Source organism: Pogoniulus pusillus, chromosome 30 (genome assembly GCF_015220805.1).
Source record: "Pogoniulus pusillus isolate bPogPus1 chromosome 30, bPogPus1.pri, whole genome shotgun sequence".
Taxonomy (NCBI): domain Eukaryota; kingdom Metazoa; phylum Chordata; class Aves; order Piciformes; family Lybiidae; genus Pogoniulus; species Pogoniulus pusillus.
In genome coordinates, this window is record NC_087293.1 from 3954730 (window position 1) to 3975742 (window position 21013).

A 21013-nucleotide genomic window follows, 5' to 3' on the forward strand; every position below is an offset into this window, starting at 1 on the left:
TAGAATCAAGCAAGTTGGAAGAGACCTCTAACATCATCCAGTCCAACCTAGCACCCAGCCCTAACCAATCATCCAGACCATGGCACTAAGTGCCTCATCCAGGCTTTGCTTCAACACCTCCAAGGATGGTATCACAGTATCACAATATCACCAAGGCTGGAAGAGACCTCACAGATCATCAAGTCCAACCCTTTACCACAGAGCTCAAGGCTAGACCAAGTGCCACGTCCAATCCTGCCTTGAACAGCTCCAGACACGGTGCCTCCACCACCTCCCTGGGCAGCCCATTCCAATGCCAATCACTCTCTCTGCCAACAGCTTCCTCCTAACATGCAGCCTAGACCTCCCCTGGCACAACTTGAGGCTGTGTCCCCTTGTTCTGTTGCTGGTGGCCTGGTCCCTTCCAACCTCTGAAGTTCTGTGATCCTGTGGTAATTAGCTGCACCATTTATGGATTTCCTTCCTCTTTGCAGTCTGAAAGCTATTTACAGAGAAAGAAGGAATAGCAAATTCCTCCTGGGTCTGTGTTATGTAAAAAGGATGCTGATTGCCAGTTGAGTAGTGAGAGCTGGTATCTGCTAGCACTATTTTGAGAGGCTTTGCATTCTGAGAGACAACTTACACAATCATACCCACCTAAGCTTTATGGCTTAATGAAGTAAATAAAGCTGACTGCCTTTGAAACATTGGGGGGATGAATCATGGATCATTATCAATGCAAGGGTTTGGATTTTTTTATTTAACCTAAAAAAAATGGGGTTCTGTCAAGGAAATAACACAGAGATCAAGATGCTGTGGTAACAGGTTTGTTTCTTTAGCTTCCTAAGATTTTTATCACACCATCAGCTGTTTAACACAGCACATTTGTGCTGTCAAAAAGTTGTACAGTACCCAAGCACAGAAATGGGTATTGCTGAGATCTGGGCAGGGAAGTGGGAATTGTGTTTAATTACTCATCCAGGCTATATTTCAGTGCAGCTTGACCATTCAGTGTATCCCCCAGGATATACTGAATGTGCTGGGGCCAGTCCTGTTCAACATCTCCATCAGTGACACTGAGGAGAGCACAGAGTGTCTGCTCAGCAGGTTTGCTGATGACACCATGCTGGGAGGCTTGGCTGATACAGCTGGAGGCTGTGCAGCTATCCAGAGAGACCTGGACAGACTGGGAGCTGGGCACAGAGAGATCAGATGAGGTTCAACAAGGACAAGTGCAGAGTCCTGCGTCAGGGGAGGAGTAACAAACTGCACCAGTACAGGCTGGGAGGTGATCTGCTGGGAAGCAATCCTGTGGAGAGGCACCTGGGGGTCCTGGTGGCTAACAAGTTACCCATGGCACAGCAATGTGCCCTGGTGGTCAAGAAGGCCAATGGGATCTGGGGGGTGTATTAGGAAGAGTGTGTCCAGCAGATCAAGGGAGGTTCTCCTCCCCCTCTACTCTGCCCTGCTGAGACCTCATCTTGAACACCGTGTTCAGTTTTGGGCTCCTCAGTTGAAGAGGGACAGGGATCTGCTGGAGAGGGTCCAGCAGAGGGCTGTGAGGATGATTAGAGGACTGGAGGGCATGGCTTGTGAGAAGAGGCTGAGGGACCTGGGGCTGTTTAGTCTGGAGAAGAGAAGACTTAGAGGGGATTTGATAAATGTTTTTAAGTATCTGAGGGCTGGCCAGGAGTGGGGGACAGGCTCTGCTCACTGCTGCCTGGGATAGGACAAGGAGCAATGGGTGTAAGTTGCAGCACAAGAGGTTCTGCCTCAACACAAGGGGGAACTTCTTTACTGTAAGGGTCACAGAGCACTGGAACATTCTGTGATCCTGTGACGTGCTGCTTGTCCTATCCCAGGGAGCAGTGAGCAGAGCCTGTCCCCCCTCCTCCTGGCCAGCCCTCAGATACTTAAAAACATTTATCAAATCCCCTCTAAGTCTTCTCTTCTCCAGACTAAAAAGTCCCAAGTCTCTCCTCATCAGGCAGTGCCCTCCAGTCCCCTAACCATCATCGTAGCTCTCCGCTGGACCCTCACCAGCAGCTCCCTGTCCCTCTTAACTAGGGAGCCCAAATCTGAACACAGCATTCAAGATGAGGTCTCAGCAGGGCAGAGTAGAGGGGGGAGGAGAACTTCATCCTGTATGCAGTCTCTGGCAAGGTGTAAGCTTGTTTGTTTCATTCCCCAGGTGTATTATTCCTGTGGTGCAGTGGTGGAGTCGATGGAAAGAGGCCTGATTTTATCACCAGGCTTTCCAAACAACTACTACCCCGGGACACACTGCGTTTGGCAGTTTTTCATTCCCATGAGAACCCACCTGATCCTGGAGATTTTTGACTTTGACATTTTTGAGAGCTCCAGTGAAACCCCCACGCCCTGGGATGGCTTCTCGACCCCTGCTAAGCCAGGCAATAAGGACATGCCTTCACTGGAGGAAAGCCTGGACGTCACTCTCCCTGCGACTAAGCCTTCTCTCCAGACGTGGATGTCGAAGGTGGCTCGGAACAGGAGCAGCACGGGAGATCAGCCAAAGGACCTTGCTAGTCACCTGGTTGAATTCCCAGGAGCTGCCTCAAAAAAGGACGAAGCTAAACAAGCATCTGAAGAAAATCAGTCGAAGCAGGTGAAGGAACCCAAAGCAATTACCAAGGCTCAACCAGAAGTGCCACTCCCTGTGGCTGGTAGTGCCACAGTGCGGACACGAAACACCAGTGGTCTGGAAACAAAGGAAGATTTGAAAGGGAAGGTCTTGCTTGCCCATCTCGCTGCAGAGAGAGGTGAAGTTACAGTAGAGAGCTGGACTCTTCCAACAACAGTGCTGCCCATGGAAATCTCCTCCAGCCCGCAGCCAGCGGTGGATATCTGTCCCCACGATGTACTCTATGTTTCTGATCTCATCACGTTTTCCTCTCGCTTCTGTGGACCAAACTCACCTTTAAACAAGACCATGGTCTTTGGTTCCTCTCTGGAAATGGTTGAGGTTATCATGGAACTGATCACCACCACAGACCGGGGCCGAGGCTTCGCAATGCTCTTCGAGTACAAGAACATCAGTGAACCTGGCGCTGTAGATGCCCTGAGGCAGGAGAGGAAGGCAAACCTGCTGATGCTGGCAGTTACAACAGGGATCATCTTCTTTGCATTCGTTTTGCTCTCTGCCCTCTGCATAGCTTACAGGTAAGGTGATGCATATCTCAGCCTTTGAAGCACGTGGAGAAAGGCCAGAAATTAGAGTGACCTGTTCTTTGCTCTAGCAGTTGCTGTTCTTGAAATGCAGTGAAACTTGTGGATGCAGAGGAGATCAGTGCCAGTCGGTACTCCTGCCCTAGGCTCCTCAGTTTTCTTTTCTAGTTCTACAGTTCCTGTGCCTCCAATTTGTTTTCTTTCCCCTGTAGAATTAACTGAAGGGTAAGGACTTTCATGGGCATTATTTTATTTCAATGATAATTGTGCCTCTGGACTTCAGTTTTGGGATGCCAAGTGGCCATTGGACAAATGCAGAACAGAAGGATCACGCTCCTCTGAGCCCCCCAAGCAGGCTGAGCTGACAACCGCTGCATCTTTACACAGCAGTGACTCAGTTTGACTCTAACAATCACTAATGCTCTGCAGAGAAGTAAATAATAACAAAAGCATTACATTTTATGCAAGAGACTGCAGACATTTTAATTCTGATGCACTTCATACATTAAGCATCCATCTGCATGTCCCTTTGACTGCTAGGGAAGAGCAGAGAGCCAAGCTGCAGTACCTGTGACTGTCCTCAAATCTCATCCGAAGTGAGGTGACCAAGTGAGGGCATGGTCAGGCTGAGCTGCTCTTTCCCAGATCCTGCTGCTAACTACTGAACCAGCTCCAGGCTGAGCTGCTGTTTCCCAGCTCCTGCTGCTAACTACTGAAACAGCTCAACTCAGCCAATGACAAAAGCATCTCTCTGCAGTTTTTGTTTTATCTATTTCCTTTCCCTCTCTATCTATAAGGACAAAGCTTCTCTACCTCCAGCCTGTGCTGGCATTTTTCTTTTCCAGCTCCCCAGTGAAAACATTTAAAGCAGTGGTTTCTTTTATTTATTTATTTTCCCCCAAGACGTGCAAACCAGAGCTGAAGCTGCCCGGGTGTCAGTGCAAACAAACAGCATTTCTCACATGGTTTGAATGCAGTGAAAACAGCAGGTAAACTGAAATAAATGCTGCCCTTTGCAGGGCTCCACTGGGACTGGGCATTAGTGGCAGCATTCCTTTCCCAGTGGCAGCATGCAACTGGTCTGTTTTCACTCCTCCTGCATCTCCTGCTTCATCTACCATGCAGCCTCAAACCCAAAACACCTTGAGTGCTGTGTTCAGTTCTGGGCCCCCCAGTTTAGGAGGGACATTGAGATGCTTGAGCGTGTCCAGAGAAGGGCAACGAGGCTGGGGAGAGGCCTTGAGCACAGCCCTATGAGGAGAGGCTGAGGGAGCTGGGATTGGTTAGCCTGGAGAAGAGGAGGCTCAGGGGAGACCTTATTGCTGTCTGCAACTACCTGAGGGGAGGTTGTGGCCAGGAGGAGGTTGCTCTCTTCTCTCAGGTGGCCAGCACCAGAACAAGAGGACACAGCCTCAGGCTGTGCCAGGGGAGATTTAGGCTGGAGGTGAGGAGAAAGTTCTTCCCTGAGAGAGTCATTGGACACTGGAATGGGCTGCCCGGGGAGGTGGTGGAGTCGCCGTCCCTGGAGCTGTTCAAGGCAGGACTGGATATGGCACTTGGTGCCACGGTCTGGCCTTGAGCTCTGTGCTAAAGGGTTGGACTTGATGATCTGTGAGGTCTCTTCCAACCTTGGTGATACTGTGATACTGTGAAATGTGTCTTGCTTGCCCAGCCTTTCCTAGTTGCTGAGGTTGGTTTGCTAGAGGGACTTGGTTTTCCCTGTCATTTCTAGCTGTTGCTGACTAAATACAAAATAAAGGCCACCAGAGTGGTTAGGAGGGAATGGGGACAAGGTGGCAAAGCTGAAATGTAATCCCTTTGGCTGTGTATGGCAATTGCTGCTTTCGAGGCCTGAGCTTTTCATAGCTCCAGGAGTTAAACTCGCACGTGTAACATCGAACTCAGCTTACTCCTTCTGCAGTGCTGGCAGAGTGCTCATTTAGACCACAAATTTTCGCAAGCTCTAAAGGAAAACGTCTGGTGGAAAATGTCTTCCAGACACCAAATACTTTGTTTTCATCTCCCTGCCAATCTTCAGGGGAGACAGAAACATTCTCCCTGCGCTATGGCAGCAGCCTGGGCTGCCGCACGTGTCGAGCCGAGTGTTCTTGCTCCATTACCCCTGTTTAATTTCACCCTTACTATCCACGAGCAGTACTCAACCCAAAAAGCACACAGCAAGCTGAGCTTTTGCTCTCTGAAGCTTGCTCTGTGTGGCCCCTTGAGAAAGTCAGGCTGTGCCGCTCACATGCAGGGGTTGGCTCTTTGCTGGTCAGATGTTTGCCAAACAAAGCAGTATTCTGCTCTTGCCGACAAAGAGAAAAATCTAAACACGTTTGCCCCTTCCCTGCACATTTGTTTGCATGGTCTGGCCACTGTGAACACATTCTGCCAGGGTACTGAGGCACAGCACCAGGAATGGGCTGCCCAGGGAGGTGGTGGAGTCGCCAGCCCTGGAGGTGTCCAAGAAAAGACTGAATGAGAGACTTAGTGCCATGGTCTGGTTGACTGGCTAGGGCTGGGTGCTAGGTTGGACTGGATGAGCTTGGAGGTCTCTTTCAACCTGCTTGATTCTATGATTCTGTGATCTGACTCACTTTTAACATGACATTTATGCCTTTTCACTACTCTGTGACTTTTTATTTCCCAAAGGAAGCTATACCTCAGTCAGTTATTGACCATATATAAATAGAGACTATCTCTCAGCCTTCAGCCTCTTGAAAGGCCACTTACCATCCTAGCTGCCTGTATTCCCTGCATGCTACTCCAGGGAGGCTTGGATCACAGGATGTTAGGGGTTGGAAGGGACCCAAGGAGATCATCAAGTCCAAACCCTCTGTCAGAGCAGGAAAATCCTATCTGACACAGATCACAGAGCAGCACATCCAGACAGGCCCTGAAAGGCTCCACAGAAGGAGACCTCACAACCCCTCTGGGAAGCCTGTGCCAGTGCTCTGTGACCCTTACAATAAAGAAGTTCCCCCATGTGTTGAGGCAGAACCTCCTGTGCTGCAACTTACACCCATTGCTGCTTGTCCTATCCCAGGGAGCAGTGAGCAGAGCCTGTCCCCCACTCCTGGCAGCCCTCAGATACTTACAAACATTTATCAAATCCCCTCTAAGTCTTCTCTTCTCCAGACTAAACAGCCCCAGGTCCCTCAGCCTCTCCTCACAAGCCATGCCCTCCAGTCCCCTCATCATCCTCACAGCCCTCTGCTGGACCCTCTCCAGCAGATCCCTGCCCCTCTTCAACTGAGAAGCCCAAAACTGAACACAGTGTTCAAGATGAGGTCTCAGCAGGGCAGAGTAGAGGGGGAGGAGAACCTCCCTTGATCTGCTGGACACACTCTTCCTAATACACCCCAGGATCCCATTGGCCTTCTTGGCCACAAGGGCACATTTCTGTGCCATGGGTAACTTGTTAGCCACCAGGACCCCCAGGTGCCTCTCCACAGGGCTGCTTCCCAGCAGATCTCCAGTACTTTGTATTTTCTCAGACTTCAAGTGTTTAAGTGAGCCCTGATGTGTGTGGAAGCAATGCCCTGACCTGTGCTGAGAACCTTGCTCAGATTGCACTGGAAGAGTCTTTTATTTTCCATCTTTACTGGGCTAACTACTTCAAGGATATTGGTCTCTGGCCCCTGAAGCACTGACACTGGTTGGAACTTGCCTACACTTCCCAGATGTGGGTTTACAATGCAGCTTAGAACAAGACTGCAGAGGCCATTAAGCATATCTAAAGTTTTAGTTTGAGTCCACCAAGATCTGTGTTCCTCTTTTTGACCTAAATAGAGGCTTGAAATCAGGTATTAAATGTGTATTAACCACAGGCTGTCCTCACTGCAGAAAATATCAGGTTGACAAGGGGTGGTCTGAGAGCAGAGATGAGAATGCTCTAACAAGACAGCATGCTCAGAAACAGGACCAGCTGTCAGAGGCATGGCAAGACTCACCCTGGCTGGAGTGTGCCATTGTAAGGGACACTAACAGTAACCTTCCAGCTGTTAGCATTGCAAGCTTGCCTTCCACTTTCTCTTCTCTTCTTCTTTTACTCATTGCACTGGTACCAGATTTAGCTGTATTTTTTCCCCCAGTTTCTGTCTGCTGCTCTTGCTCAGCTAAAAGTAGCAGGCTCTGTCTTGCCAGGGATAGAAATGGCCTGGGATGGGCTTGGAATCTCCTGCCACCTCCGATGCACCAAGTCGTCAGCGGTGTCTGCTTGGGCTCATTGCATTCAGCCAGGGCAAAGCTCTCTGGGGAAACTCCAAGTCTCTGCCACACTGCTGCTTTTGTTTGCTGTTTGGGGAGGGAAAGAAAGCTTCAGTTGTTAGTTGGCCAATAATTCTAATTACTTTTGGCCATGAGGCCTGGCTCTAGTAATGGGGTGTTTTTTATCTGCTTTCCCAAGCCCCAAGAACAACAGACATGTCCTCCTTCTTTGATTTTAATCCTCTCCAGTGCAGTCAGACTGATGCTCAATGGTTGCACCCCATGGGATGCAACTGCATTTTACAAGCCCCCTCATGCCCAGTTGTTTCATCATGTGCTGCCATCTCTCCATGCAAGCTGTCCTGGCAGTCACTGTCTGCAGCCTGCCCATCCCCTGTGAAACTCCTCCTTTGTCATGTAATGCCCTCCTACAGAACCCACACTTCTGGGCTAAATACAGACCCTCTTCATGCTAGGCCTCTTGTAGCCATGTCCTCCAATGCTGGGCCTCTACACACCAGGCTACTTCAGAGACCCAAGACAGCTAGACTGAGCTGGAGCTGCCTGCTGGGGAGTACAGGACAATTGGACACACCTTGAATAATGTGTCCAGTTCTGGGCTCCTCAATTCAAGAGAGATGTTGAGGTGCTGGAAGGTGTCCAGAGAAGGGCAGCAAGGCTGGGGAGAGGCCTGGAGCACAGCCCTGTGAGGAGAGGCTGAGGGAGCTGGGGGTGTGCAGCCTGCAGCAGAGGAGGCTCAGGGCAGAGCTCATTGCTGTCTACAGCTACCTGAAGGGAGGTTGTAGCCAGGTGAGGTTGGGCTCTTCTGCCAGGCCAGCAGCAACAGAACAAGGGGACACAGTCTCAAGTTGTGCCAGGGGAGGTCTAAGCTGGATGTTAGGAGGAAGTTGTTGCCAGAGAGAGTGATTGGCATTGGAATGGGCTGCCCAGGGAGGTGGTGGAGGCACCGTGCCTGGAGGTGTTCAAGAAAAGCCTGAATGAGGCACTTAGTGCCATGGTCTGGTTGACTGGCTAGGGCTGGGTGCTAGGTTGGACTGGATGAGCTTGGAGGTCTCTTCCAACCTGGTTGATTCTATGATTATTTAAATACCTTAATGCAGAACTTGCCCTCTCTCTCCAGTTTGCCAGAGGTGTTACTTACTGAGACTTTCAAAATGCCTATTTCCCCTTTCCAGCTTTGTCCCAGAGAATAACAATGTCTCATCAATAGGACAGCTGGAAACAAGATTCTGAGGAACACATTCTTTATTTGTGTTTCTGAGAACTCAAACATTTTGTTTGTTAAGTTGTGCTAGAAGTTGAAACCCCCCAAAATGAGACTGTCCAGACAGCTAAAAAGTGGGGGTTGCCAATGCCCGATGCTCAGGGTGGAAGGGATATGTGCCAGGTTGGTTTTTCCTTAGAGGAGAACATTTCCTTTGTGCTCTTTAGTCCCTGGGTGGGGATATTTTAACATACCAGTTGTTTGAAACAAGTATTTCCTAGGAATAGATCAGATTGGATTAAATTTTTGTCATGGCTTTTGTCAGGAAACAGCTGGCAGGGGAGGAAGAGATTAAAAAGAGAAATGCAATGTGGAGAATGCAGGGAATTGCATACAGCTCTCCCACCACCTATGTGAATGCCTTCACCACCACCCTAATTCATTACTCTGGAGCACATTTTGTCAGGTTCACTCCTGATGAAATGGTTCTGCTGCCCAACAGAGCTCCTGGTGCATGTCTGTGGAATATTCACATACACATTTCCCACTCAAAAGTATTTCCTGCCTGGTTTGTCCTTGCTTGATAAGGCAACACCTCTCCTACTTGGAAGCCTTTTCCTGCTCCCCCTTTCTGAATCACTGCACTAAGGGAGAGCCTTCCCTGCTTCAGCCCTGAGCTGCCATGAGAAGCCCAAGCAATGGCAAATGCTATTATGGTTCTGGTGCCCAACAGAGCTCCTGGTGCATGTCTGTGGAGTATTCACATACACATTTCCCACTCAAAAATATTTCCTGCTTGGTTTGTCCTTGCTTGATAAGGCAACACCTCTCCTACTTGGAAGCCTTTTCCTGCTCCCCCTTTCTGAATCACTGTGCTAAGGGAGAGCCTTCCCTGCTTCAGCCCTGAGCTGCCATGAGAAGCCCAAGCAATGGCCAATGCTACTATGGCTCCTGGAGCAAGAGGCATCCATCTGAACCTCTTCTGGATTAAATTCTCAATTGCCAACTCCCTCTCCCTTTTTCTGTAGCCTCCTCTGTATTCACTAGGAGTAGCTCTGGGGGCACGTTGTGGGTTTTTGTCTCCCTCCATTCACTTGTCAGTCAGTGAGCATTTTTTAAGCGATCTAATGCTACAGTGAAGGAATGAAACCCACCATGCCCTGCATGAAGCAGACACTGGCTCCCAGCCAGCCTCATCAGGTGGCCTCTGAGCCCCCATTCTCAGCAAGAAACAGTAAAGAAATGGTGACTGAAAGCTTGGAGGTCTTAGCTTCAACACGCCACTACCAAAGCAAAACTAGCACGGAGGAGATTCAACTCCTTAAAGCAAACCAGCCCTCCACCAAGGGGAGGCCAAATATCAGCCAACAGCACAGATTGTAGGGAAAACAGCAATGTACAGGGTTAACCCTCCTGGGGGAGTGATCTTGAACCTGACCCCAGGTGGTCTTGACCCCTCCCCAGGGGTGAGTCTGAACACTACCAGGTGGTGGTGGTTAGCCCACTCTCCCTTCCTAAGATCCATAAAAGCAGGGGGACTGCCTGTTCCTTTCTCTCTCCCCTGCCTTCCTGCTCACCAGAAATCACCATTCCAAATGGCCATCATCACCAAGAGGTGGACAAAACCCATTGCCATCAAACCTGGTTGTATATTTACATGTTTTGTATCTTATTTCCCCTTCCCTATAGCTTTGTAACTTCCCTGCCTTAGATACATTATTCTTAAACTTTTTCTCCTTCTAACTTCCAAATCACAGTGAGATTATTTATTGGGTCTGCATAGCTTTCCTCTCTCTCCATCTAATTCCTTTTCTTCTGGGAAAGAGGGAAGGGCATCCTATAAATTGTCATTGGTTCTATCAACTATATTTGAGCCTCTGGGAAATGTAAATTAGAACCTAGACAAGCAACATGGGCCACATCCTACCTGGGCAGTGCCTTAATGCTCAGGTGTTCCACGCACTGTCCTGTGGAGGTCTGTTGTCATCCTGTTCATTGCCATCGACCTTTCCTTGTGACATCTTGATGCCTTATCCATCCAAAATGAAGTGACACTGTTTGTTTCAGAGCCTCAGTTTCAGTAAAATCGGTTCAGAACAGGCTTTTGCCTCTCTTCAGCCAAGAGGCATGTTTATCTCTGCCACGATGCTGTTGTGCCATAGAATGCTCTTACAAACGAGTAGCATCTCATGCTCTCTGCTTGCTACCTCTGAGCCGGCTCAAAGCGTTGGCTAGGCAATGCTCTGAGAGGCTAAGAATGATATCACTGCCCAGACCAAAGGCAGGGGTTTAGTCTGTGATGTGAAAGAGCAGGGGAGCCTGGTGGGACTTGGTAGAGGTCTGAATGCTGTTCTTGGTTGTGGGAAAAAGATGTCAGACAGATCCTTCTCCAGCTGATTTTCCATTATTCCACTTAGCATATGATTTTCTCCCCTGGCTTTGTTCCCTGGAGTTTTGACAGGGATTTTGGATGCTCCTGTAGGCAGAAGAGCTCAAACCTGCTGGGGTCCCCTCGCAGGATGAGCGCAGCTGAGACCTTCCCTTCTGTGGGTCTTTAATGCACTCTGGGCTTGTTGTTGTTGTTGCTGTCTCTCCTTTTCAGGCAGAGAACGTGCCCCAAAAGGAACTCATCCAACGCATGCAGTGACCAGGAGGTTAGTGCTGGTGGCTTCAGCAATTTCTGTTTCTCTCTTTCATATTGGCTGTTGCACTGTTTGTCTGACGATGTTTACTGGGGCGTGTTCTGAGTTGTAGAACGGGATCCAGAACTCCGCCGTCGATATCAATGAGCTGCAGCTGGTGGTGCCAAGCCGGGAGAACGAAAACAACAACCACTCTGTCAGCCGGGGGCAGGCGGGTAAGCGCAGGACAGCGGCCGGAGCAGGTCAGGGCACCCCGCAGACCCTGGCCGCTTAGTCGGATGCTTTCCTCCTTACAGCCCTCACTGTCTCACCCATGCACAGCTGGAAAGCCACTTCGCAGCAGAGAGCCTTTGTTGTGGGAGTGTTCCTCGCTGCTCTCCCGCTCCGCTGGTAGGGTAATTCCCCTGGCAAGCAGCAGACATGAGCACAGCTCCGGGATGCTGCCAAAACAAGCTGTCACAGCGCATGGCCTTGCGGAGCCACTGGGTTAGCAGAGCAAAGGCGCTGGGCTCGGGCTGCTGCAAACAACCTGCAAACACCCATCAACTGTGGAAGAGTTTCACCTGCCCTGTGCCTGGCCTTGTCTAGAGAGGGTGAGGCTTACAACGCTGACATTGGCTTTGCACAGATCTGGCCCCTGGAGCTTTTTCTGAAGAGCTGTATGGTGGAGACTGCTCGAGAGAGTTTTCACTTCCCAATGTGTTTTGAGACCCAGATCCCCCCCAGCCAAACTGCAGATACTGTCACTTGCTGCAATTCTGAGCCAAACACATGGATTACATCACTGTCCTTTTGGGTTGGCAGAGGCCACCAGGGAGCTGCTGTGTTGCTACACTGCTTGTTTCCCACTAAACCATCCACCATTACACAGCTCTTGTAAGGGACAGCTTCCTAAAAGGCTGATTCTGTGGCAGACTCCTACCTTCTTCTTTGGAAAAGTCATCAAAGAGGTTGTGGCCAGCAGCCTCCTGGCCTGCACCAGATAGATGGACAGACACATGCATGCAGGCAGCCTTACTCTCCAGGGCTGCTCCAGGTGTAAGTGCAAGAGCAGCATCACTTAGAGCTTAAGCAAAAGGCACAGCTTCCAACATTAACAGGGATGAGTCAACACAGACATACAATGGGTTGAGCAAATCTGCAAGTTTCGGATCTGCAGGCACAACCTTCTGTCTTTGGTATGAGGGATTCAGTTTCAGTCTCTGCTAGAAAGAAGACCCAGGGGTGTTCCTCCCCTCCTCCTTTGTTTTGTTTTTGAAAGTCTGCAGTTTCAGGAGAGCAAACTCTTGGCTAGGATTTTGTTCTGGCTGGTGCAACAGAGAGCTGAAGCCTGCTCTGGATTATCTGGGGAGGAGGGTTTGTCATGAAGGAGTTGGGAACAGCTGTTTTGGACTCTTGCAAGCAGTCTTTGATTTTCTTTTCTTCTCAGTGCCTTCCTGTGAAGGCAGCACAGAACGGTCTCCTCAGGACACTGACCCAGATGTGCCCTCCTCCATCTCTGCAGTGACAACCGAGACGGGGAGTGATGAGGTGTTCATTATTTCTGCTGGACCTGGGGCCAGTGGGCTCAGCTTTACCACCTACAGAATACAGGTAAGCATGCACTTCGCTATCTCAGCAAGCCATGGGATGTCCTTCTTGGACACCACTTGTCATATATGTCTCCTTACGCTTCCACTTTGCAAGAAAGGTAGTGACTGAGGCAGGCAGTTTCCTAACTCTCAAGTTGAGCTGCCATCAAATGATGTGGTCTGTGATCCCTCAAGCCAGTACCTTCCCATCTTTGAGAAAAGCAAGTGGAGAAGTCTGCCTTGGATCCAAAGGGTGCTGATGCAGAGGTCTGCCAGCAGGCAGTAGAACCAGCCCTCAGAAACATGTTAGTTGGCAAAGATGGTGTTCCATTAAAAACACCACTTGTAGAAACTGAAGGACCTGGAAGTCAGATTTGCTCCTTCCCACCAGTGCTATGTGGTCAGAGAAGCTGCTTACAGCTCCTCAGTTTGCAGGAAAGACTTTGAACAGTCCCACCAGGCCAGCACAAAAACAGTAGTGTAGGCTCCAAAGAATCAAGCACTGCAGGTGAAAGCACTGAGCTCCTTTTAAATACACACACAGAAACCTGAACGGGTTCAAGTAACTCCTCTCTTACTTCAGCTCTTTCTGCTGCACTCCTGCTCAGCTATTCATTTAGAAAGAGCTCAGAAGTCTCAGGTCTGGCTGCCAGCTCTTCAGCTCTGAGTGTAATGCCTCACGGAGCACATGCACTACAAGCCTGTACTAAAGCCTTTTGCAGGTCAGTTCTCTTCTCTCCAGTGCCCTCTTCCTTTTTCCCACAAGAGAAACAACCAGTGCAAGAAACTCGCATGCCCCAGGGACAGCCTGTGTGGCACTTCTGTCACAATTCACAAGCCAAAAAGTCCCTGAACCTGATTGATTGGGAAATTGGCCAGGAGCCCAGAGTGGTCAACATGGTCCTGCGCTAGTATGAGATCATAGAATCAACCAGGTTGGAAGAGACCTCCAAGATCATCCAGTCCAACCTAGCACCCAGCCCTATCCAATCAACCAGACCATGGCACTAAGTGCCTCATCCAGGCTTTTCTTGAAGACCCCCAGGGACGGTGCCTCCACCACCTCCCTGGGCAGCCCATTCCAATGCCAATCACTCTCTCTGTGAAGAACTTCTTCCTAATATCCAGCCTATACCTACCCTGGCACAACTTGAGACTGTGTCCCCTTGTTCTGTTGCTGGTTACCTGGGAGAAGAGGCCACCCCCCACCTGGCTACAATGCCCCTTCAGGTAGTTGTAGACAGTAATAAGATCACCCCTGAGCCTCCTCTTCTCCAGGCTAAACAGGCCCAGCTCCCTCAACCTCTCCTCATAAGATTTGTGCTCCAGGCCCCTCACCAGCTTTGTTGCCCTTCTCTGGACATGTTCCAGCACCTCAACATCTTTCTTGAATTGAGGGGCCCAGAACTGGACACAGTACTCAAGGTGTGGCCTGAGCAGTGCTGAGTACAGGGCAGAATAACCTCCCTTGACCTACTGGCCACACTGTTCCTGATGCAGGCCAGGATGCCATTGGCTCTCTTGGCCACCTGGGATGTACTGAGCTGCTCCTGCACTCAGCCTCACTGACCAACAGGGAGAGGAGAGGAAAGGAAAACAGCTCTGCTGCCTTCCCTTGCCCAAACTTGTTAGCTTCTGCGGAGCAAGGGCAAAACTGGGCACCCTGGAACACCTACACTCCTTGGACCTTGTTTCCAGAGGAGAGAGCTTCACCTGGTGGCAGTCACACACCAATACAGCTTCTAGGGAGGAGGGAAACCTGTGTTCCTTCCTCTTTTCCCCGCAAACCCCACACCACTCACCCTCACAGTCACACCCAGTGCGTCTATCCAAAGCCAGTGGCTAGTTTTTTACACCGGTTTGGAGCTCCTCAAAATCATATTAGAATAATAAGTTCTCCTGAAGAGGCTTCTGAGGGCAAGGCAGCTGGCTTATATCTCTATAAATAAAGATTGTTACTTTAATCAAATCTGGGACTGAGAGCTTAATATTGAAACAAACTTATCCAGAGCCTGAAGCCTCTCCCAGCTTCCTACTGAGATCTCTTTCTCTGCTGTGGCAGCTAATTTCTTGCTTCTCTGCCCATCCATTTCCAGCATGACATTTTCACTAAATAGTGTCTTTGATTTGCAGAAACTGGAGAGATTCAGCCTCTCAGAAATAACAAATGACAAGTTTCTGGTTCCTCAAGACTTCAATCCAGGACGCCGTGGGGTTTATTTCAGTCCCACTTTGGGGATGTTGGATTTTGCATTCTTTTCATGACAGCCATATTCACACAGCTGAAAATTAAAAATACATATGGAGCTGTGGAATAGGAGGCTTATATAAATAGCAGGTGAAGGAAAGGAGAGACATAGGACAGGGTTTAACTTTTCTGGCTCTAAAACCCCCTTAATACTGATGTATTAAGGGCAAAAGCTGTGATTTTTAAATGCAACATCAGAACACAGAGGAGCTCTCCAGAAGTCATTTTGTAGTTTGTTCCCATGTCAGATCAACTCTGCACATATACTGAGCCGGTGACATAGGTTTAATGTGGTCTCACCACCTGATGATGCCAATTTTATACCTGTCTGAACGTCTTGTTCTGCTGCTCACACACATTTTTTCCACCTGGAGTGCACTTCTGTGTAATTAAAAGCTCCTTGGCTCCAGTCCGGGTCTTGTGCTTCTTGTTCTGTTAGCCACAGTCAACGAGAACAGATTATTCCTTTTCTCTTTGATTCCTTTTATTTGCTTAATTCTTCCCTAACACAGGATAAAGAGCACCACTTAACTTCAGATTCCTCCTGAATTGTGCACTTTTGAGACTTCTGATTCTCTGGTGGCCTGCTTCTGGCTTTCCTTCAGCCGGCCCCATGCTCTTTAAAGTTTAGTTTCCCCCGACAGACACACCTGGAGACTTCCAAGAGCCCCGCAGAGCAGAAGAATTATGTTTAACACCTAAACTGGGGAAGCAAAGTGAACCTCTCATCCAGGGAAGGCAGGGAACTCCAGGCAGCATGCTGGAAGAGCAACAAGAAGTTGCCTTCCTGTGCCTTGTTGTGAGAAGGGACCCGGTGGAAAAAGTCCTCCCCTTGCGCTAGCAGTGTACTTTCAGAGCGGCTTCAAAGCCTCCTAACGAAAGGTGCTGTAACCACCTGTACCGCCTCTTTCCAGGAGAAGAACCTCAAGAGAAGCGTGACAAGCCCAGCCTCCGTGTCCGACTGGCTGACTTCTCATCACACGCCAGCGGGAGCAGATGCTGCCGAGAAGGGGAAGGTCCAGCTGGAAAATCCCTGTCCCAGGCAGCGCACGTGGAGTGCTCGCACATTCCAGGACTTGCTGGCTCCGATCCCGCAGCTACAGAAAAAGTGGTGTAGCTGGACCACCAACAGCCCCTTCACGAAGCTGGCTGACAGCAGTGTAAGTCTTGCGAGGAGGGGAGGGCATGGGGAGCGCCTGTGCCCCGCTAGCCCCAGCTGCTCGCCCGTGCGATGCCCTTTCCATTTGGCCAGCTGCTTCGCCTCCCCAACCCGAAATCCAGCTCCAGGCCACCTTGCTCGGTGCTTGGGAAAGTCTTCTGCCTAATTATATGATAATTTATTCAGGCTTTCCTAAAGTGCTAACAAGCTGTCATTCCCAGCAGTTAGCACCTGACTCCCAGCCCACAAAAGCATTGGAAAACGCCTTCGGACTAATTTATCATTGAATGTTCTGCCATGCACCTCCCTCCCTCCCCCCAGCTACGCCTTAGATTTATTTTAATTGATGTATTACTACTGCACTGTGAGGAATCCGTAGGTGTGTGAGAGCTATCTGGGTCTCACTGACTGTAATCACCAAAGCAATGGTTTGTTCCAAAGCTAATTGAGGATGTTCCTTCCTTTTTTTAAGGTAATAACACAGATTTTTGCTGAAGAAGGCATCTCACCTCTAGCAAACCCAGGGATTTTTGCTTCTAGTCCCCCCAGGATCGAATTTTCCCCAGATAGCAGCTTTTCATGGCATGTCAACTCATTTAGCATTATTCTTTTGCGCAGGGTTTTCCTACAGAAGCAAGATCCCAAGGTGTCCCAACCAGAAAGGTTATCTCAGCCACTGAGATAGAAGGAGCATCAGAGACAGTTTACTCGGATTCCTCTGTCAGTAATGCCTCCTACCCCCTCACTCTGTCAGCGCAAAGGCAGCGGAAGCTAAGCTCCTGCAATTTGAAGAAATCCAGGTTTGGGAATCCTTATTTTGGATTTTTAGCCAGTTCCCCTGACAGCAAACATGTGAGGTCCTCGGATCCCTCAAGACATCTAGGAGCAGCTTCTCCAGTTAACAGCCAAAGCCCCAGAAAACTTCTAGAGAGCTCCAACCCACTGAAAATCAACTTGGTCAATGGGTCAAAAACAAAAGAGCTTACAGCAGAAACAGATAAAACCAAACCAGTTTTTGTTATTTCTGAAGAAGGAGATGATCAGCAGCCTCTGGTCCTAGCAGAACATCTTAGTCAGTGTGGAGATCATCTACCAGAGCAAAATGCTGCGTATGCTCCAGCTGTGCCAGCTAAGCAGCCAGCAGTTGTGACTGAGGAGGGGAACAGTTCTGCCAATTTCATGTCAAATCTTTCCCTCTGGGCAAAATCCCCTGCTTTATACAAGGGCCACATGAAGGCCTCTAACTCTTCCAGGGACCAGCAGAGCTCCTCAATCGTAGATGCTAACACCACCGAGACACTGCTGAACTGTGATGCCCTAGCTGCTCCTACACCATGTCAAGCTTCAGTGCAGTGATGCCAACAGAGGCAACGGGGATGTGATCAGAGTGGAAGCTGTGCCAAGCAGCTGAGTGAGGCAGCCACAGGGGGACAAAACTGTGTTAAGAGCAGCCTTTGCTTTCCACCCTATGAAGATGCACAGCACAAGTGCCACCTTCATTTATGCTTGCTAGTGTCATCTCTCTCCCTCTGCATGAGATTTTGATGTGGCTTATACAAGACAACATCCTCAGACTGCAGAAAACCTTTCCTAGATAAAGAGATGGAGGTCACCTGAGAAGGCTACGCTGTGGTTTGTGTCTGAAGTGTAAATCAGCCCTCCAGCACTGTGGTATCACTGGAGTCTTTCTGGTGAGAGCTAGGAGGGAAATTCTGTTTATAGCTTTGCCTGTACAATCCAAGCCTTGCCAAGCCAAGGGTAAGAATTCACTCATGCATGTTTGCATACAGTTTTGTAAACTTATTTTTAAGCATTTCCTAACTTCTGCACTCTGGCACCAACTTTACCAACCATTAGCCTCTCTAGTGTTAGTGACCACGATTATCTCATACCCTAACTCTTTAGAGAAGTGCACAGACAAGCCCAGCAAACCAATACTGGATCCTAGTTCTAGGAAAGTCTGATGTAGCTTTATCTTTCTGAGGTCTACAGAGGCTTAGCACACCCCAGTCCACAACATTTTTAAGTAACTCCTCATGGCAACAGGAGCATGTGTACAAAATACTGTAAATGCTAGGAATAGTCTTGAGCATCCAGCACTTGGATCTTGGCAGCTGCTCTGATCCTGTATCCACCAGCTATTTATTGCTGGTAACGCACACCGACTAGAGAACCATTTCCCTTCCTGCAGCAGGCAAGACTAAGTGGAGCAAAGCTTGAGTGCTTACTTTCTCTAGAAATGAGCTGCTAGGTGGCTGTGCCTCCCTGATTACAAATCCAGGGCATTCAATGGAACACTGAACCAAAGGGAAGCCTGCTAGCCCTATTGCCTTTAATAACCCCATCAGTATTTTAGCTGCCTCCTGGTGACATTTCCCTACCTACAAGAGCCTCAGCAGCCCACAGCTTCCTTTTTCTTTGCTTCCTTAAACAAAAGCAAGTCCCTGTGAAGCTGCAGTTTGCAGCTGACACAGCACATTATTTGAAAGCAGCAGCATGTCATGAAACAGGTGTTAGAAACCTTCCATACAAGTCTTCCCCTGCCATAGCTACAGTCTGCATGGAGTTCTCTTAATCCTTCTACGTGAAGGCATTGAAGTCTGACTCCTGAAACGTTTAGCTCCCGAGTTCACCTGCTCTTCCAGCTTCCATTTGCCACCTAGTCATGTCTGAGATATGCCACACAAGATTGCAGGTTCTGCCTTAAGTTTTGTGTGTTTATGTGTCTGCACAAGCACAGAGGCCTTGTGACTGGTAGCAGTGGAAGCAGAAACACATATGCCCTTTAGCAGTGGACTCAAACATGGACAGCAAGCAGGTCTCTGCATCTGTTGTTACCTGGCTCTGCTGAGTAATTATGGAGCAGAGAGGTCTGGCTCCAAGTTAAGAGTTCTTTTTGTTGCTGTTGTGTGTTGTTTGTTGGGGTTTGTTTGGGGACTTTTGCTTGGGTGTTTTGATTAATGGTACAAGATTCAAAGGCAAGAGCTAATATATTTATGATTTAAGAAAATTTATGACTGAAGAAGCCTTCCATGCTCTAATAACAACTTCCACTGCATTACTTTTATACACATTGTGACTCAGAGTCAGCCTTCTGTTATTACACTTCTAAAGAGTGAAGTACTAAAAGCTACTTTTGAGAAGTGCTTGTGTTCAGTTACTGACAGCAGCTACCCTTGAAGGGCTGGGGAAAGTGGCTTTTTTAATAAAAGTGTGTCTAACTACTCATTTCTACAATGTAATGGCACTTCTTTGGTCTGCTGAAGCACTCAGCTGTGTGGGCATTGCCTCAGAGCACCAGGGACTGGGTGGTGTACCCCGGTGCAGCAAGCTCCTCAGCAGTTGCTGCAGTAAGTGCACAAAAGCTGCTGCATGGCTCACTCAGCAAACAGCCCAGGGTTAGCCTCTATTTGCACTGACTCTCCTGGCTCTGGAACCAAGGGCAGACTTGTCTAACCCTGGGAAGATTGATGCCAAAGGTTGGGTTCTGTGGGGTTTGAATCTTCTTTCCTGTATTGCTTCTCCACACTATACTTCTGCCATCACTGCCTGCTCCAGCAGTTTGGCTTAGCCAATCATACAGACACTGAAGTCTGCAGTCTTCTTCTCTGGAGACTCCCACGACCCATCTGGATGTGTTCCTGTATGACCTGCACTAGACTCCATGGTTCTGCTCTGGCAGGGGGGTTGGCTCCAGTGTGTCCAGCACATCAAGGGAGGTGCTCCCCCCACCTCTGCTCTGCCCTGGTGAGATCCCATCTTGAGTACTGTGTTCAGTTTTGAGCTCCACAGTTTAAGAGGGACAGGGATCTGCTGGAGATAGTCCAGAAGAGGGCTACGAGGATGATTACAGGACTGGAGCAGTGCCTGATGAGGAGAGGCTGAGGGGCCTGTGGCTGTTTAGTCTGGAGAAGACTGAGAGGGGATTTAATGAATGTTTATAAATATCTGAGTGCTGAGGGGCAGGAGGGGGAGGACAGGACAGGCTCTGCTCACTGCTCCCTGGGATAAGACAAGGAGCAATGGATGTAAGCTGCAGCAGAGGAGGTTCCACCACAACTTCTTTACTGTAAGGGTCACAGAGCACTGGCACAGGCTCCCCAGAGAGGTTGTGGAGCCTCCTTCTCTGGAGCCTTTTAAGGCCTGACTGGATGTGTTCCTGTGTGACCTGAGCTAGATTGTGGGGCTCTGCTCTGGCAGGGGGGTTTGGACTCAATGATCTCTTTGGGTCCCTTCCAACCCCTGACATCCTGTGACTCAATGATGTATGGAGGTCCCTTCCAACCCCTGACATCCTGTGAAGCAGCTCTCCTGTGTTGAGCACAGACTAGATGCATGTACAAGCTGAGAGAGGGTCTCCTCTTGGTCAGTGGTAGGGCTGATGTACCGAACTACTCAAAGGTGGTGCCTTTGAACCACTGCGTTGTCAGGGGCCTTATGTCTCCATCTCAGTTCCCCAGTGAGAAGGTGCAATAGCTACAGCCCCCATGAAGTGTGGCCAAACAGACCTTGGTAACTTGAGACACTCAAAGAGGGGAGACTTAGACTGGAGAGAAGGAAGGAATTTGTTCCAGTGAGGTGGTAAGACACTGGAACACGTTGCCCAGAGAGGTTGTGGCTGCTTCCTCCCTTAAAGTGTTCAAGGCCAGGTCAGAAGAGGCCTTGAGCAACCTAGTCCAGTGCAAGGTGTCCCTGCCCATAGCAGGGGGGTTAGAACTGCATGATCTGGAAATTCCTTTCCAACCCAAACCACTCTGTGAATCTCTAAGCTACTGAAGCCTAACACCCAACTAG

General features: G+C 49.3%; 1 protein-coding gene across 2 annotated transcripts in view; it reads left to right on the forward strand.

Moving 5' to 3' along the window:
• LOC135188809 (uncharacterized) overlaps positions 1-19443 on the forward strand; it is a 44072-nt gene extending 24629 nt beyond the window's left edge. The window contains exons 2-7 of one of the 2 annotated variants that reach the window (XM_064168487.1): positions 2171-3159; positions 11202-11253; positions 11354-11456; positions 12671-12834; positions 15975-16220; positions 16838-19443. In XM_064168487.1, coding sequence (XP_064024557.1) covers positions 2171-3159; positions 11202-11253; positions 11354-11456; positions 12671-12834; positions 15975-16220; positions 16838-17575 — 2292 coding nt within the window. In that variant the 3' untranslated portion in view covers positions 17576-19443. The remainder of the gene's footprint in view (positions 1-2170; positions 3160-11201; positions 11254-11353; positions 11457-12670; positions 12835-15974; positions 16221-16837) is intronic. The other variant, XM_064168488.1, reaches the window with a different exon arrangement.
• Positions 19444-21013: the final 1570 nt, after the last annotated feature.